Genomic DNA, 16,541 nt, shown 5'->3' on the forward strand with positions numbered 1-16,541 from the left:
CCCTGGGCACTCAGTGGAGAAGCCAGATGTGACCTTGAGGGCAGCCCCTCCTGGGGCCTTGGTGGGGCTGGCGGGGCTGCAGCAGCCTGCGACCTGCCACCTGCACCCTGCACCCCGCACCCCTGGTGGTGAGAGCAGCCCAGGCTGGCTCTTGGGCCACGTCAGGTAGCCAGGAACCTGGCGGTGTGACCTGAACAGGGTCCGGCCAGGAGCCAGGGCAGGTGGCCCCCAAGCCACCTCCACCCAGCTTTGTCAGCTGCCCCTCCAGGAGTGGTTGCGTAACCTTGGAGGACTATTTTGAACACCCTGCAGGCAGCGCTATCAAACTATGCCTCCAGCACTTAGAAGTATGCTTTCTGTCCTAATGAGCCAGCAGTGGGGATGTGTGGTCCCCTTAAATGTTATCCAGAAGGCAGCTTGCCCACAGGAGAGGAAGCGGAATTTCCTGTGACCCCCACCTCAGGCCAGAAGCTTCCTCACCTGAGTGTGAGCCTAGAGGAGAGTTTAGGAAATGACCTGGTCCAGAGAGAGGGTGGGGGTCTGCCCTCAGCGAGCACCACAGCAGCTGTGGGTGAGGAGAGGAAGGCCTTTCTGCTGCAGATGAAGCAGGGGTCCGCCCAGGCCCAGGGTCCGGCCTGTGATCGCTCCCTCATGGTGGCAGCTGCTGCCCTTCGAGGGTGGATGAGCCTGAGTCTTAGGGAGGGTATGATTTGCTTTAGCTCCTCACTAGACAAGTTTAGAGGAAGCTGTTTCTGCTGCACCCCCTCCCTGTGCTCCCCAGGCGCCCACCTCAGGCTGCTCCTATGCACGCGGGGCTCTCTGGAGGGCACATTTCCATTCTCTGCCCCTCTGCCTCCCACAGCCATGCTGCTGCTCAGCGGAGCCCTGGTCAGTGGGCCCTACGCGCTCATCACCACCGCCGTCTCCGCCGACCTGGTGAGTAGAACCGGGAGAGACACCAGCCCTGTGGGCACCCTGCCATGTGCCATTCATGACAAAAGTGGCCTCCATTACTGTTAGTAAAACTGCATTTGCAGAAGCACGTTTTTGGCAGCTCACCTACACCTGTGGTCTCCAGCCTTCCCGCACCTGCCCCCCTGCTCACCCTTCTCCTAAAATCATGGGCAGGTTGGTGCAAAACTCACCGTTCAGCACAACAAAAGGCTCTTGGGCGCCATCCTCATGACTCAGGCGCCTTTTCAATCCAAGGGGGCAGGGGAGAGGTCCTGTCCTGGACGCCTCTGCAGAGAGAGAGGGGCCACGAAGAGGCCCCGGGGGATTCGGCCCTTCTCATCCAGGTACCATGCCCTGCCTTGGTCACCTTTGTATTGGACATGTCCTGAAACTGCCTGAGTGTGCGTGAGCATGCAGACTTGTGTCTGCATGGGCATGGAAAATTCTGGAAGGATCCACATCAGACCATTAGCAATGGTCAGCCTTCACGGGGTAGAGGCAGAGGAGAGACTTTCACTTATTTTTTAGACTTCAAAATACGTAGGTTCTGGATGATTTTCATATTGTGTGTTCTTTATTTTATATACATATTACGAGCATATACAAGCATTTATTTTTTTGAATGCTGGTTCATTTTTATAGTTTTAGGCTTCTAGGGCCTGTTTCCCCTGATCTTTTTCCCCTCCTATTGTCCTCATTTTGGCTTTTTTCCCATTATCTATGCAACATTTTCAAAACCAGAGCTCCTGGCGGCTGCTCACCGAGGACCTGCGCCAGCCTTGGTTTCTCAGCTCTCCCCTCCTCCCTTCTTCCCCTGGCGTTTGCTATTGATCAGGTTGAATTTTAGGTCCTGCAGAGACATCTGACAGGGGTCCCAGGAAGGCCCTGGCTGTCGAGGAATCCAGCAGACGTGTGGATGTGTCTGGGAAGGAAGGCCGGCGCAGCTCAGGGCAGGGGCGCGCATCACGCACCTTCACGCCTCTCACGCTGGCTGCTCTGGGGCCTCAGGGAGGAGCAGGACTGTGCGGAACAAACGTTTTTTATTTGAAGAGAATCCTAAGAGTTCTTGTAACTAGAACCAAGCATTTCTGATGACTTTTGACTCTTAAAAACCCTTGAAGTTTTAACTCTCCAAGGCAAGCTTGGGGTGGAGTTTAAATAATGGGAAACACCCTCACGATGAGTTGTTTTGCAGAGCAGTTTGAGTAGATGGTCATACAGAGGCTTAGGTTTACTTCTCATGCTGTGGCGATAACTGCACGTCTGTTTTTCCTCTCTTCTAGGGGACTCATAAAAGTCTGAAAGGCAACGCGCACGCCCTCTCCACCGTGACGGCCATCATTGACGGGACCGGCTCTGTAGGTGCGCAGAGAGTTTTAGCTCTGGGAGGTTTGGTGTCTTAGGGGAAATCACATTGTCACATGCTCGTGAACAGGTACCCAGGGTTCCAACTGCATCTATAACATTGGGTGGCCCGGCTTCTTACTATACGAGCAGATGAGCAGGGGACATCGGCACACAGAGATGGTCACGCATGCCTGGGTGGCTTCAGAGAGACGGGCGTGTGACTAGCTGTGTGTGTCCAGGTTTTCACCCGAGGCAGTGGTTGGCAAACTACAGCCCGTGGGCTAACTCAGGTCCACTCATTATTTATCGCCTTCATCTCAAGAAAGGCAGAATCTTATTTAAATTACAGAAAAACCAATTGGTCCAAAATCATACAGGGTTCTGAGTGTTACCAGCATCATCGAAGCTCTTGAAGAGAATTCAGTGGCATATTCTGGAATTTAAAAAGGTGGCAGAATAAGCAAGCCATCCCCTTAGGGAGCAGGCAGGTGGAGCTGGCAGAGCGCCAGTCTCCTCGCCCATGTGCAGCCTGACGGCACGGCCGTGGCCTTCCCTGAGCCCTTGTATGGGGAGCACGCACAGTGGCTGCGCCTGCCAGGCGAAGATCAGGAGTTGCCACACCTGCCAGGTGAAGATCAGGAGGGTCCTTCCTACATGGGGGACGTTATGGGGGGCTGCCTGGTGTGGCTGTCACAGCTAATGAGGACCTGGGGTGCCAACCTGTGTGTCACTTGCTGCGTGGGGGTCTCCAGTAAAGCCGAGTGTTTGCTAGATGAAGGTGGCTCGGTAGACCCAGGTCAGCCAGAACCTGGTGCTGGAGCCTTCCCGCTGGCTCGTGCAGGGAGCTGATGTTGCTCTTGGCTGCCCCTGGCCTTGGTGCCAGCAGGCTGGAAACATCACAGCACGTTTCTGGGTGCCCACTGCTGTCTCAGTGATGCAGAATGCAAAGCCCTCCCGCCACATGGCCTCCCTGCTGCTCCTCCGAAGGCCAGGCTGGCCCCCGTGCGGGCTCTTGGCTCTGGTCACACCCCGTGCCTGGGAAGGTCCCCACAGGTCACCTCGTGCCGCACTCCCTCGTGCCTTGAGTCTTTGCCCAGATATCATCCTCTCAGTGAGACTTCCTGGGACCACCCTGCTGAGAACGCATGAACCCTTCTGACCCGGCCTCCAAGCCCCTCTCCCGGGTCTGTTCTTCTTCGGAGCGCTCTCCCCATCCGCAGTGGGATTCGGTGCACTCCTCTGCTTTGTCTCCTCTGTCTCCTGCCACTGGAACGGAAGCTCCAGGAGGACGGGATTTGCCTGGTTCTTTGCTGTATCCCAGTGAACTGAATGAGCTGCTCCCAGACAGTTAGAATTGCAGCTGGGGCCCAGGCGGCTGACTGCACAGTGAGGAGCCAGGCCGGACAGGCCCCAGGCGCCCCCGCCCAGCCCTGGGTGGCGGGAACCCCAGCTCCACGCTGCTGCTGCTGCGTTTCCTTGTTCTGCATTTCCTTGTTCTGGTCTTGTTCTGAGAAGCAGCGGGCAAGGTGGCCGTTGCCATGTGACACACGGCCTTGTTCTGAGAAGCGGCGGGCAGGGTGGCCGTTGCCATGTGACACACGGCCTTGTTCTGAGAAGCGGCGGGCAGGGTGGCCGTTGCCATGTGACACACAGCCTGGTTCTGAGAAGCAGCGGGCAGGGTGGCCATTGCCATGTCATGTGACACACGGCCTGGTTCTGAGAAGCGGCGGGCAGGGTGGCCGTTGTCATGTGACACACGGCCTGGTTCTGAGAGGCGGCGGGCAGGGTGGCCGTTGCCATGTGACACACGGCCTGGTTCTGAGAGGCGGCGGGCAGGGTGGCCGTTGCCATGTGACACACGGCCTGGTTCTGAGAGGCGGCGGGCAGGGTGGCCGTTGCCATGTGACACACGGCCTGGTTCTGAGAGGCGGCGGGCAGGGTGGCCGTTGCCATGTGACACACGGCCTGGTTCTGAGAGGCGGCGGGCAGGGTGGCCGTTGCCATGTGACACACGGCCTGGTTCTGAGAGGCGGCGGGCAGGGTGGCCGTTGCCATGTGACACACGGCCTGGTTCTGAGAGGCGGCGGGCAGGGTGGCCGTTGCCATGTGACACACGGCCTGGTTCTGAGAGGCGGCGGGCAGGGTGGCCGTTGCCATGTGACACACGGCCTGGTTCTGAGAGGCGGCGGGCAGGGTGGCCGTTGCCATGTGACACACGGCCTGGTTCTGAGAGGCGGCGGGCAGGGTGGCCGTTGCCATGTGACACACGGCCTGGTTCTGAGAGGCGGCGGGCAGGGTGGCCGTTGCCATGTGACACACGGCCTGGTTCTGAGAGGCGGCGGGCAGGGTGGCCGTTGCCATGTGACACACGGCCTGGTTCTGAGAGGCGGCGGGCAGGGTGGCCGTTGCCATGTGACACACGGCCTGGTTCTGAGAAGTGGCGGGCAGGGTGGCCGTTGCCATGTCATGTGACACACGGCCTGGTTCTGAGAAGCGGTGGGCAGGGTGGCCGTTGCTCAGAAAGCCATGCTTTGGCTTTTGCTGTTCACCAAAGTGAGACCAGACCAGCCTCGTCTCTGCCCTTCATGTTGGTTCCTTCCTTTCACTGGATCCAGAGGGGCTTTGAGTGTATTGGGTGGCGGCAGCAGTCACCCCTCTGATCTTCTGTCTTGGGCATCTCAGTAGGAAGTCGGGGGACTGCGGGGCTGAGCTCAGTTCTGGTTGACGTTGTGACTGCGTGGCCTTCTCTTGGCCTTGTGCCCCAGTGGCCTGCGGTCTGCAATTCGGTCTGACTCCACTGTGAAACCCTGTTCTTAAAGCTAACTTGGCGCTCTACTGGCAACCCCGATTGCTGTTTTAAAAGCAGAGGATCAGCATAAAAAAAGAGAAGGAAATCATGAACTAGGTGAGAAAACACATTTTTCTTCATATTCTCAAAATGAGAGGGAAGCAGAAGTCTGTGGCTAAGGGTGGAGACCCTGCATCTGTGAACAGAGGCCACTGCCCACCACTGCCCCCAAGCAGGTGGAGGGAGGCACAGTTCTGAATGCCTTCGGCCCCTCACAAGGAAGGTGGCACGCACACCGGACCCCCTCTGGCCCTCTGTTAACCTGCACCAAGTCCTGACTGTCCGCGGAGCTGCCGCGCCCACCTTGATGGCTGCTGCGTTACACCAGAGGCAGGACCAGGACCCGACTCCTCCAGGCTCCACTGCCCATCAGTGCCTGCTGCCTGCTCAGTGAATGGTCACCATGGAAACGGCGCTCAGGCCTACCCACCCCCACCACCACGCTTTGGTCATTGTTCCTTCCATGAGTGAGTGCTGCCCAGCGAGACAAAGTACAGGCTCCAGTGGGAAGGCCACCATGTCAGCCAAGTCCCTTCCCGAGGGAGTTGCCCGCATGCTTATTCAGTGTCACTGTCCACTCCTTGGCAGTGACTCGGGTGGAGGCGAAGCATGACTAATCGTAAATCACCCCTGCCTTCTCCCAAGTGCCACACGGTTGGTTGACACGGTGTGCGCCTGGGGCGTTCGCAGTGCTTAGAATCGCAGGGGTTGCCGTTTCTGTACATTTCATGCAGAGCAATTAAATAGGGCACTGCATTTTTCTTCAAGTTAATTTTTATTTATTAAAGTAAAACATAATGTACCTTAGAAGCCAGACAGTCCTACAAGCTTATCATGTTGTACAGCGGCGTTCCGTCCCCCTCCCCAGCCCTCTCTTTCTAGAGGCAGCCAATTTCAGCTGCCTCTCTCTGCTTACCTACGTATTTCCATGTTTCTTGGTTCATCATCTGAACGTCATCAGCTGTGCTCCTCTTACGGAGGAGGGGACCTGGCTCCCTTCCACCCCGACATTGCCCACCCCTCCTCCTCCTCAGTTATACCAGCCATGCTTCTGCCCTTCACTTTCCAGCCAAGAAACAAACTTTAATTATGCACCCTCAATAGATACATCTTGTTTTTTCCCGGGTAAGTAAACATCTCATCTTTTCCTCTTTTTCACATTTCCGACAAAGTTCTTCCTTCCCTGCACCGTGGCCGCCATCCTGCCCTGCCCCACCCCTTTCACGCCATCAGCCTCACTCCGCCCACTGCGCGGCTTGGCCCCAGAGCACCTGTCACCACGGTGCTGGGAGTCCCCCTCCTCTCTTGCCTGCGACACAGCCCTAGCAGTCTAGACCCGTTTACCACTCCTGTGGTGGAAACTGTCTCCCAGCAGCTTCCTGAGTTAGGGGAGGTGGGTTCTGCAAGCTTACAAGTGCGTGATGGCTGGATTCTGCTCTCGCCTGAGGCAATGTGGACGTGGAAACACCTTCTCTTCAGAACCCCCGTCTTCCAGCCTCCATTGCCGTCACTGACACGTTCACAGACATTCTGACCCCAGCCCTTGCTTTCTGACCTTCTCTTTTTTCTCTTAGAAATCTCCAGGTTCCCTTCCTTACCCCGGGAGCCTTTCTTCATCCACCGTCCTGGGGCACCTGGTGGCACCTTCAGTCTGGAAACACCTGCCCTTCATTTTAGGGGAATTGGGCCCCTATTCGTTTGATAAGTTTTCCTACCATTTTCTGATTTGTTTTTTCTTTCTGGAAAATGTATTAGTCAGATGTAGGCTTTTCTGGATTAATCCTTCAACTTTCCTTTCTTTCTTTCCCTTCCTGCCTGTCTCCCTGTTCTTTCTTACACTTTCTCAGGGAGATTCTTGACTTTATTTTCCACCTTTGTATCGACCATTTTACTTTTCCTGCCATATTTTCAATGTTTACTGATGTTTCTCTGCCCTTTCAGTGCATCCTGTTTTATTTCATGTTAGACTGAATCATGTGAAATTGATAACAGGTTTTCAGCCACAAAAAAAAAAAAAAATGGGAGTGTCCTGAGGTTCAACTTAGTCTTCTGTTGGCTCTCTGCGGGGAGGTTCAACTTAGTCTTCTGTTGGCTCTCTGGGGGTGCTGTGAGCTCTGGGAATGTTCTTCTCCTCCAGGCTCCCTCCTGCCAGCTTGCTTGCTTTCACGTTGGGGCGTTCCCCAGACACAGGGCAGACCTTGGTTGCCCCTTCATCACTTCCCATGGAAGAAGGGGCCCTGCATAGTGGTTTGAAGTCTCTCTGTGGGGACAGTGTGCTGGCTGCTGGTCTCCAGGCAGTGGGACCCTGCGGAACCTGCAGGAGGAGACTCCTTCAGTGCCCAGGGGAGCCTGGGTCCAGCTGCCGACATCCTTGCCATGGCATGGAAGCTTGGTGGAAGCTGGTGTCTTTCCCCAGATCCCCTGTCGCCTGTTAGGTGAGCATCCCTGTCCTGCACTGGGCTTAGTGTCCCCACGGGTTAAGCTGCGCTGTCCTGCACGGGGGCGTCAGGAGGAGTCTCTTTATCAGTGAGGATGAGAAAAGAGACCTGGGATCCGAGGTGCGGCAGAGGGAATGTAGCTAACAGTTTGTGATAAAAGACTCAACCCATGCACCTTTTTTCTCTTGCTGACCCCCTTCCCTTCCCCCTGCCTTCCTCCTTCCTTGCCTTCCCCTCCCCTGTCTCTTGGGCTCCACTGGGCCTCGCTCTGCTCCAGGTGTCCCTGTGCTGTCTCCCTCTGAGGATGCTCAGTGGAGCAGGGAACACTGGAGGCTGTGTTTGCTGTCAGCCCTTCTGTGTCCATCTTCCAAAACTACGTGCCCTTCGGTGGGAGGATTTATCATCTTTAGAAGTCAGTGATGGTGCAGTTCATGTTGCTTGCGGGGGTGGAGATAACACATGAGTAGCCGACCATGTTTACCTGGAAGTTCTGAGAATTAAAAAAAAAAAAAACATACAATTGCTCCAGGGATTATAAAATAGTAAGTGCACTTTGTGAACACTTGAAAAAAATGAGTGCCTAGGGCATGAAAGACCCTGGTTATCTTACCTCTCAGAGTTGAATATGTCAGTTCATAGGTTGGTGGAAATTCTTCATGCTTTTTCCCATGCATCTACCAAAACAGGCCATCCTACATGTGTATCAGAATTCATTTCAGTCCCTCTTGGTAAAATGCACCAGATGCTACAAAACACATTCTTAAACAGCAGTCCTTGGGCATTTAGGGGGATACGTTATTTGTTTTCATCATTTAAAAACACATCTTGACATAATTTCAGACTTTGAGAAAGTTGCAGAAATAGTACAAAGAATTCAGACATTTTAGTACATGTGGTTCATCATGCACCCCTCGTGTTTTTACACACACACACATGCACACACATGCACACACACATGCATAATTTTTCTGAACCACTTAAGAGTAAGATGCACACATGCTGCCCCTTTCCTCATAACTATCCAGCATGTACTTCCTAAAAACAAGGAGTTCCATGACAGACCACAGTGCATGATGAGAATCAGAAAGTGAGTGTTGAAAGAATATTAGTATCTACAATTCTTATTCAAATTTTACCCAGTTACATTTTTATAGCATAAGAATATCTAAGATTGTGCATTGAATTCAGATTTCCTTACGTGTACTCAAGAAAATAATGGGAGTGTTGGATGAAAAGAATGAACATTGCAATGTCAACACACATTTTTAGGATGGTTCTGGGAAAAGGCTGTGCCAGCTCTGCCTTCCCAGTATGGAGGCGTACAGGTGGAGTATCCTTATCTGAAGTACTTGGGACCAGAAGTGGTTATGTCTTTTTATTTTTTCAGATTGTGGGATATTTGCATTATACTGGTTGAGCATCTCAAATCCCAATTCTGAAATGCCCCAGTGAGCATTTCCTTTGAGTGCCAGCACTCAAAAAGTTACGAATTCTGGAGATTTTGGATTTCAGGTTTTCAGATTTGGAAGGCTCAACCTATACTAGGCCTTGTACCCGCTCCCAATCTGATAGGCCAGGATGAGGTAGTGTAGTTCCATATGTGTTCCTTTCATTGTGAGTGAGGTGTTGAGCCCCATTCTGTGTGGCTGCTAGTTATGTGCTGGGATTTTCTCTAAACAGCACCATGTGTGTCCATTTGCCTGATTTCAGGAGCAGCCCTGGGCCCCCTGCTGGCTGGGCTCCTCTCCCCGTCCGGCTGGAGCAATGTGTTTTACATGCTGATGTTTGCAGATGCCTGTGCCTTACTGGTAAGTCGGCCTATTTTTAGTCCAATCCACCTTGAATGCAGATCTCTGTGGTTGTGGCCAAATACTGGTGGAACTTTCTCCCATGCATTCCTGAGTTATCAGAGAGGTTTGGGTCTTCCCATCTTTTCTAAATATGCATGGTTTAAAGCTCCTTCTCTCTCTGATTAGAAAAAGTCAGAAACAGAAGCAGGACAGTCTTGCTCTGCAGCCTTGGGCGGGATAGCACAAAGGCCAGGAGCATGGAGCTCCGTGGCTCTAGATCCTGCCTGTCACCTGTCATGTGTGTGACTTGGGCAGGTTTTGTAACCTCTGCTCCACAGTTTCCACAGCTTTAAAATGGGCATGATAATGGCACCCAGTGACAAGATTGTTGTGGGAATTAAAGCAGATGATACACAGAGCCTGGCCTCCCAGTGGTCATCACTGTCCTGGTGTCCCTCCTGCAGCCATGCTGTCAGACGGCGGGAGCGGCCCCAACTTCTTTCACCTGAAGGGATGGGAGAGAATAAAGGAGCAAAGAGGTTGCCAGTGCAGACACTGAGTCGCCTTCTGCCCCCTTTTCTCTGGGCTCCTGCTTCTGTGCCCTCCTGTGTTGAGAAAGTTTGAGGTTTTCCCCTGGGTAGGGAAGACCAGTGATGATGTCACAGTCACATAGATGTGCAGCTGTGAGGGGCGCATACACATCTTTACAAGTCACCTGGCCACAAAGTCCCCAGACCCACAGCCATGCCTCTCCTCTCACTTCACCAGACAAAACCTTAGGCTGATCCCAATAAAAATGAGTTGAGAATTTCAGAAATATCCACTCACTCAATTAAATGAAAGTCTTATATTTTAATTCCAGGAAATTCTAAAACTCAACTTCCCCACCACATACAAAATCAAATACCGACTCTCAACCTATGAACTTACTAGGTTTAAATGGCTGTTCTTTGGATCATCTGTGGGTTCTTTTAATGCCTGAATGTTCTAATGAAGCCTCCAGATGGATTTCCACTAAGTAGCAGTAAAATTCCTGTCATTACAACTGTTCAGAGAATCTGAAATATCTTCTTTAGAAATATCTGGTAATATATATTGAAAATTGTTTTGATGCTTAGCCAAACTCATAAGAAAGTAAAGGAACTCCCCAGGAGCCAGAATTGTAAAGGCAATATAAATACACAAGCTCAGGAATCAACGGGTTGGGGTGGTTGTGCCCACACTGGGTAAGAGACAAGGCGTTAGGCTGGCACAAGATGAGGATTTGGAACTGGAGACTTCGTCATAGAGCCAGGACCCTTGAAGAGCCATGCTTGCAGTGAAAGAGTATTCTAGATGATATCTGCACACTGGCACAGGAAGAAAATGGGAATCTGCCCATCTTAGCCAGATTAGGGGGAAAAAATCTCCCTTGAAAATTTTTAGCCATAGACCTCCCCACAGTCAGCTTTAATCTTTGAGCTTATATAAACATATTTTAAATGAGCAAAGTTGGTCCTTAGGCAGTGATAATACAGAAGCAAATAGGTACAAATCTCAACCCTGCAGCATAGGATTTCTGTAGCTAACACCCTACTAAAGATGAGCTCACAATCCAAAATAATGAAACATAAGGAAGCAATCCACATTGAATGACAGTAACAGACATAAAAAATGGTGGAATTGGACTCCCCCAAAACTGCAGATAAAAGAGTTATGTAAACTAAAAATAAATATATGCAATGTTACTAATGACATAAAAAAAAGGAACTGACCTCATGACAAAAAGAACAAGACACTATCGAAAAGACAGCGGGCTTCAAAAACAACCAAACAGGAGTTATAGAAATGAAAAATGTGATCTTTAGCCTGGAAAAAGACTCAATGGATGGGTTAGAAAAGCAAATTAGATACCGCTGAAGAGAAGATTATTGAAGTGAAATATAGATATGAAGAAATTATCCAGAATTCAGCACAAAAAGAGAGATGGAAAATATTAGAGAGAAATTAAATATAAAATGGAGGACCAAATGAGATGGCCTAAAGTTATCTGAAAGTAATTCCAGAGGAAGATGATAGACTGGATTTGAAGCAATATTTTAAGACAAAATAGCTGAGAATTTTCCAGATACATGAAAGACAAACATTCTTAGATTCAGGAATCAAATGACTTAGAATTCTGTACCTAGATAAACTTGCACGCAAGAGTAAGGGTGAAGTGAAAACATTTTTAACCAAAGATGCTCCCAGCAAAAATTGCTAAACAGTGTATTTAGAGAAGGAAGATAGATCCAGAAGGAAAGTCTGAGATGCAAGGAGAAATGCAAGCAAAAAAAAGTGATATTCTTAAGGATGAATCTAAATGTACTCATTGACCATATAAAATAGGGGCCAGCTAACTGTGGCCTATTTTTGTGTGATCCTCCAGCTGGGAATGGTTTATATTTTTAAATATGTCTTTAAAAAAATCAACAAAAGAATGTGCAACAGAAACCATATGGCTGCAAAGCCTGAAATATTTACTATCTAGACCTTTACAGAAAAAGCTTTCTGACTCTCCGTTTAAAACAACAGCAATAATGACTAATTTGGGCAATATAAAAAAGAACTGAAATACTGAAAATGTAAGGTACATGTGGGACAATGAGAGTTCCAGTACACTGCAGTTCTTATATTGTCAAGCCAATAGCAATAGAATGTGTAACCTTCAAGGCAATACAGGGAAATGAAGACTTAATCTAAGAGAACCTAGGGTCAGGGGAAGCATAGAAAAAACAGGGTAAATACAGAAATACAGAGCAACATGGATGAAAATGATCCCAGCATACCAGCAACACAGTAACAATAAATGGACTAAACTCATCAGTTAGGAGCAGAGATTGTCAGGTTGCTTTTAAAAATACAGGCACTGATTATTTACGAGAAACACACCTGCTACACTGGAATTCCGAAAAGACGAAAGTAAAAGAATGGGAAACTACACGACAGGTAAATAATAACCAAAGGAAGCTGGATTTGCTGCGTTGGAAGAAAGAGACCTAAAGCTGAAGCACTTGGGAGACGGGGGCTTGTTGCAGTGGAGAAGGAACTGTACCAGGATGTGCAGCAGGCCCGTGAGCTTGAGTTGGGCTTTTCAAACCTAAGAACTAGACATACCTTTTTCTCTTCCCTGATCAACATGCTTTTTGGTATCTTTTCACCAAAATAGACAAGTGTTTCCTCCCAAGTCTGGGGCTGAGAACCTCCATGATCTGAGCAGGTGTCCTGGGGGGCCGGAGGGCACCATGCTTCCTGCCTCACAACGCACACTGATGGCCAACTCCGGGGCCTGCAGGACTGCCTGGCACACAACCGAAGGCCTCAGGTCTCCAGTGCGTGTCGCCTGGGCTCCTGGAGTTGGTAGGGCCCCTCCTTGTTGGTCATTCTTGCATGCATGAGCCAAACACGTGGGCATGTTTTGAAATTGGATCTCTGTTCTTCAGAACTGTCACCATTTACAGTTCATCCTGTACCCACAGATAACACTTGCTACTACATTCTTCATCTTTTTCTCTCTCTTAATGATCAGCTTTTCATAATCATAGGCCTCTTCGGGCTAGCACTTTTCATACATCACACTTGGCAGGATGTAGATGTGGGTAAGGTACCGGCTCAAACACAATAAGCCTGTGCCGGTAGTTGGAGCTAGAGGTTCAGATTCACACAGATGGATTTATTTAACAAAAATCTTGCTATTGCCACCAGCACTATTGTTCATACCTGCCGTGTTCCCACGACCTTTACCACCTAATTGTCGCAAACACCTTTCATGCACCAAGCAGAGCAGCTGGATGCATCTTATCTGTAGGAGGGGCCCCTGTTCTCTCCAGCTTGAACTCACCTCATACAAGGGACTCCTAAGCTCCTACTTGAACCACAAGCACCTAAGAAAATAGAAGAGTTTCTGCCTTCTAGAGCTCAGGCCTGAGGCTTGGGGGTGGGGCCATGTGTTTGGTTTTTAAGTAGCCCCTCGAGACCCTCCAGCACCCCTTCCCTGCCTCCCCTGGACCAGTGATCCACCCTGGGTCTGAGGGCATCTGCTGCCCTCTAAGAACGTGGGGCCACGTCCAGGGAGAGCCCTCCTGAGGGCTGATGTCACACTTGGGGAGAGACTGGATCCACACTGGAAAATGCACTAGTTAAATTGGAGGTAGCACAATCATTTGTCTGGATTTGCAGGCTGGCGTTGAGCCCTCGAACATGTGAAGGGCACGGAGTTAAAGCTCTGGGTCCAGTGAGGAGCCAAGGCTGAGGCAGTGATGTTGGTGGAAAGCCCTGGGCCCCGGCCAGGCCTGGCCTCCAAGGGGCTCCCAGTGGGGTGCGGCTGTCCTGTGACAGCCTCTTCAGACCCCAGGGCTGGCGCCAGAGGAGGTGCTCACCTGGCTTTAGAGTCGCCTGAGAAGCTCGAAGGTCCACCCACTGGGCCACCCGCATTATGGTCCTCTTGTCTTTATTTCCTTTTTCCCACTGTGGACATTTCATGATTGGATTAATTTTAGTCTAAACGTGACTTGAACCCAGAAGTAGTTCAAGCTGCATCTCTCCCAAAAGCCTTGTTTTCAGGGCAGCTCCTGGTTCTTCGTGGGCCCTCATCAGACAGCCCTGCCCTCATCAGACAGCCCTGCCCACATCAGACAGCCCTGCCCTCATCAGACAGCCCTGCCCACATCAGACAGCCCTGCCCACAGGAGCCCAGGCCTCCGGCTGAGCATGCAGGCCCCACTGCTCTTGCAGGGAGGCCACCCCAGGGAAGGTGCTGTGGGGAGAGAGCCACCCGCCCAGGCCTTGCGGGCCAGGTCCTCATGGTGCCCACGGCGCGGGCCACCCTGTGCCTGCTCCAGTAACAGGTGGGCTCACCTTTGTTTTGGTGCAGTTCCTGATCCGCCTCATACACAAGGAGCTGAGCTGCCCAGGGTCAGCTACGGGGGACCAAGTTCCGTAAGTCCCACTCGGGCCCTGACTCCGTGCGTGAAAGCCGGCTCCAAAGCGCCTTCTGTCCTATCTGCCTTCCGCACCTGGCTTTCCTGAAAGAGAGAAAACGTGTGGCTTATCTTTTCACGGCACGCCACCTTCACTCTCGCTTTTTCTTTTCTAATAAATACCTCTGGATGGGTTAGTGGTAATCTCTCCTCAAACCCTGAGTGGAAAATGTGAGGGAATTGCCGTCTTTGGCATTCTGTTGGAGCTGCAGCCCCCCAAGCTCTCCTTGCCTTCCTGCTCGCCCCCTTCTCCCTCCCTCTTTTCCCTCCCCCCTTGGTCCTCCCTCGCTCCCTTCTCACTTCTTCCTGGCCCCCAGGAGGCTGCGGGAAAGGTGCAAGGGTTATCCAGCATCCAGCACCCCTGCAGGAGAGGAATTCCTGCTGGGCCGGGAGGGCAGCTGGCTCCCCATGGGATTTGCACATGGTGTGTGAGGTTCAGCATCTCTTGCTGAGCCACTGCTGGCTGTTAGAGCAGCTCTTCTTTCAACCTTTCTTTCAGATTTAAGGAACAGTGACACCCCACCCCAGTCCCGTGGAGGGGGTCTGGGCCCACCCTTCACAACTGCCTTTCAAGGACAGTTCAGACAAAGGGCCCTGCATGGAAAGAGTGACCTCCCTTTGCCTTTTGCACACGCACCTGGAAAAGACACAGAAGCCAACCTGAGAACTCCTGGTGCTATTTTAAAGGAGACATATTGCTGAACAGCAGTGAGAAAAGTCTGCAGGAACTGCTGCCTGAGCCGAGCCAGAGAACCGAAGACCCGGCCGGCCCTGGCCTCACAGGCGTGTGCCCATGCAGCCATCCAAATGCACGCGTGACAACAAGGCCGGGAGGGTGGGGGGGGTGCACAGGTAGCCCCGACCCTCTCAGGCATTTCAGCCACAGAACATCAAAGTGAGCGAGTGCTGCGCCGGCTGTGGCTTCAGAGAACCAGTATGTGCCATGTGGAAAAACAGGACACCAGAGCTCACCAGACAGTGCCGGCCAGCAGAGAAGCAGAGAGCCAGCGCCACACAACATCAAGAAGGCCAACAACCAGGCTGGAAACCAAGACGGAGCTCAGCCCCACCACATCGCCCCAGAGGCTTTTCCAGCACCCACGATGCTCCGGACTGACCTGAAAACTAATTGTCGAGAAGCCAAGGGTGAGGAGACAGGAAGCACCTCCGGTTGGAGGCACCCAGGCGTGCCAGCCACAGAGCGCCCCGAAGTCACCGTCATCCCAGCCCCTGGCCTTCCTGCTGCCCTCCGGGGCCATGGCGCTGCTGTTCAGCTCAGGCACAGGGGCACAGCAGAGGCTTGGGAAGCGGTCTCCCCACCGGCACTGGGATTGGCGGGTCCAAGCCCAGCAACTGGCTTCGCTCCACAACACACACCACACCTGGGACTGTTTTTAATACATAGCAACAGACTGGGTTATTTATTTAAGATGTGTATTGTGTCATATGAAGTTTAAGAGACATAAATGGCATTTTGTTATTTATTAAGACAAACTCCAATTGTTCTCTGGCTGTTTTTTTCAGTTGTGTCTAGCAAAATACTTATCTGCCCTTTGAAATAAAATGTTTTTGTTTAAAAAATCTCAGAACACTCAGAGAATGTTGATGATTTTTGCTTACATTTCCATTACGCTAAAAAAGGGAACTTCCAAATCGTGTTGTGTGTTTTGGGTTTTCTCAGGTTTGGACACATTGAGGTTTCTCGGGTTTGGACACATACTGGGAAAAGACCATTTCCAGCAGAAAAGGGGCCTACCTCTCGGTCCCTTGTTTGCACAGAAGGCCAAGCTGAAGTAAACAGCCATCTGGGTATTTTATAAATCACGCAGTTTAAAGAATATCCTAAGATTTGTCCTTGACGAAGAGGTGTCACACCCCGTGGTGGTGGGGAAAGGTGCTGACCTTGGGAACTACATGGTGGGGTCCAGGCTTTCAAACGTCCTCAGAATGCTGACCGTCTAGATGTGCATGGTGCGGGCTTTCTCTGGATGGAGTGCTGTGGAAGTTCACTTGGGGACCTCTCACAGCAGCAGGGCAAAGGTCAGAAACAACACACTGTGTGTCCCGCAGTTCTCAGGGGCCTCCTGCCCGAGCTCTGCGGAGAAGCCCACAGGAGGAACAGACCTGGCTGTGGCGGCTTCTGTGTGCCAGCTGCCCCACCAGATTG

The 16,541-nt window shown here is 51.5% G+C and overlaps 1 protein-coding gene and 1 long non-coding RNA gene across 39 annotated transcripts in view; one reads left to right on the forward strand and one right to left on the reverse strand.

The window, feature by feature from the left end:
- Positions 1-15,955, forward strand: part of SLC37A1 (solute carrier family 37 member 1) — an 84,845-nt gene extending 68,890 nt beyond the window's left edge. For 17 of the 38 annotated variants that reach the window (XM_063803446.1, XM_054675176.2, XM_054675172.2 and 14 more), the window contains 4 exons: positions 863-936; positions 2,238-2,316; positions 9,298-9,395; positions 10,240-10,422. In XM_063803446.1, coding sequence (XP_063659516.1) covers positions 863-936; positions 2,238-2,316; positions 9,298-9,395; positions 10,240-10,359 — 371 coding nt within the window. In that variant the 3' untranslated portion in view covers positions 10,360-10,422. Of the gene's footprint in view, positions 1-862; positions 937-2,237; positions 2,317-9,297; positions 9,396-10,239; positions 10,423-14,268; positions 14,338-14,873 lie in introns of those variants that run through there. The other 21 variants (XM_063803463.1, XM_054675180.2, XM_024352436.3 and 18 more) reach the window with 3 other exon arrangements.
- On the reverse strand, positions 6,215-14,340 carry LOC104003445 (uncharacterized). The gene is made up of 3 exons (XR_010154403.1): positions 14,253-14,340; positions 8,198-8,279; positions 6,215-8,077 (listed from the first exon to the last, which is right to left on the reverse strand). It is a non-coding gene; the product is annotated as an uncharacterized LOC104003445 (long non-coding RNA).
- Positions 15,956-16,541: the final 586 nt, after the last annotated feature.

The sequence above is a fragment of the Pan troglodytes genome, chromosome 22, assembly GCF_028858775.2.
Source record: "Pan troglodytes isolate AG18354 chromosome 22, NHGRI_mPanTro3-v2.0_pri, whole genome shotgun sequence".
NCBI lineage: Eukaryota > Metazoa > Chordata > Mammalia > Primates > Hominidae > Pan > Pan troglodytes.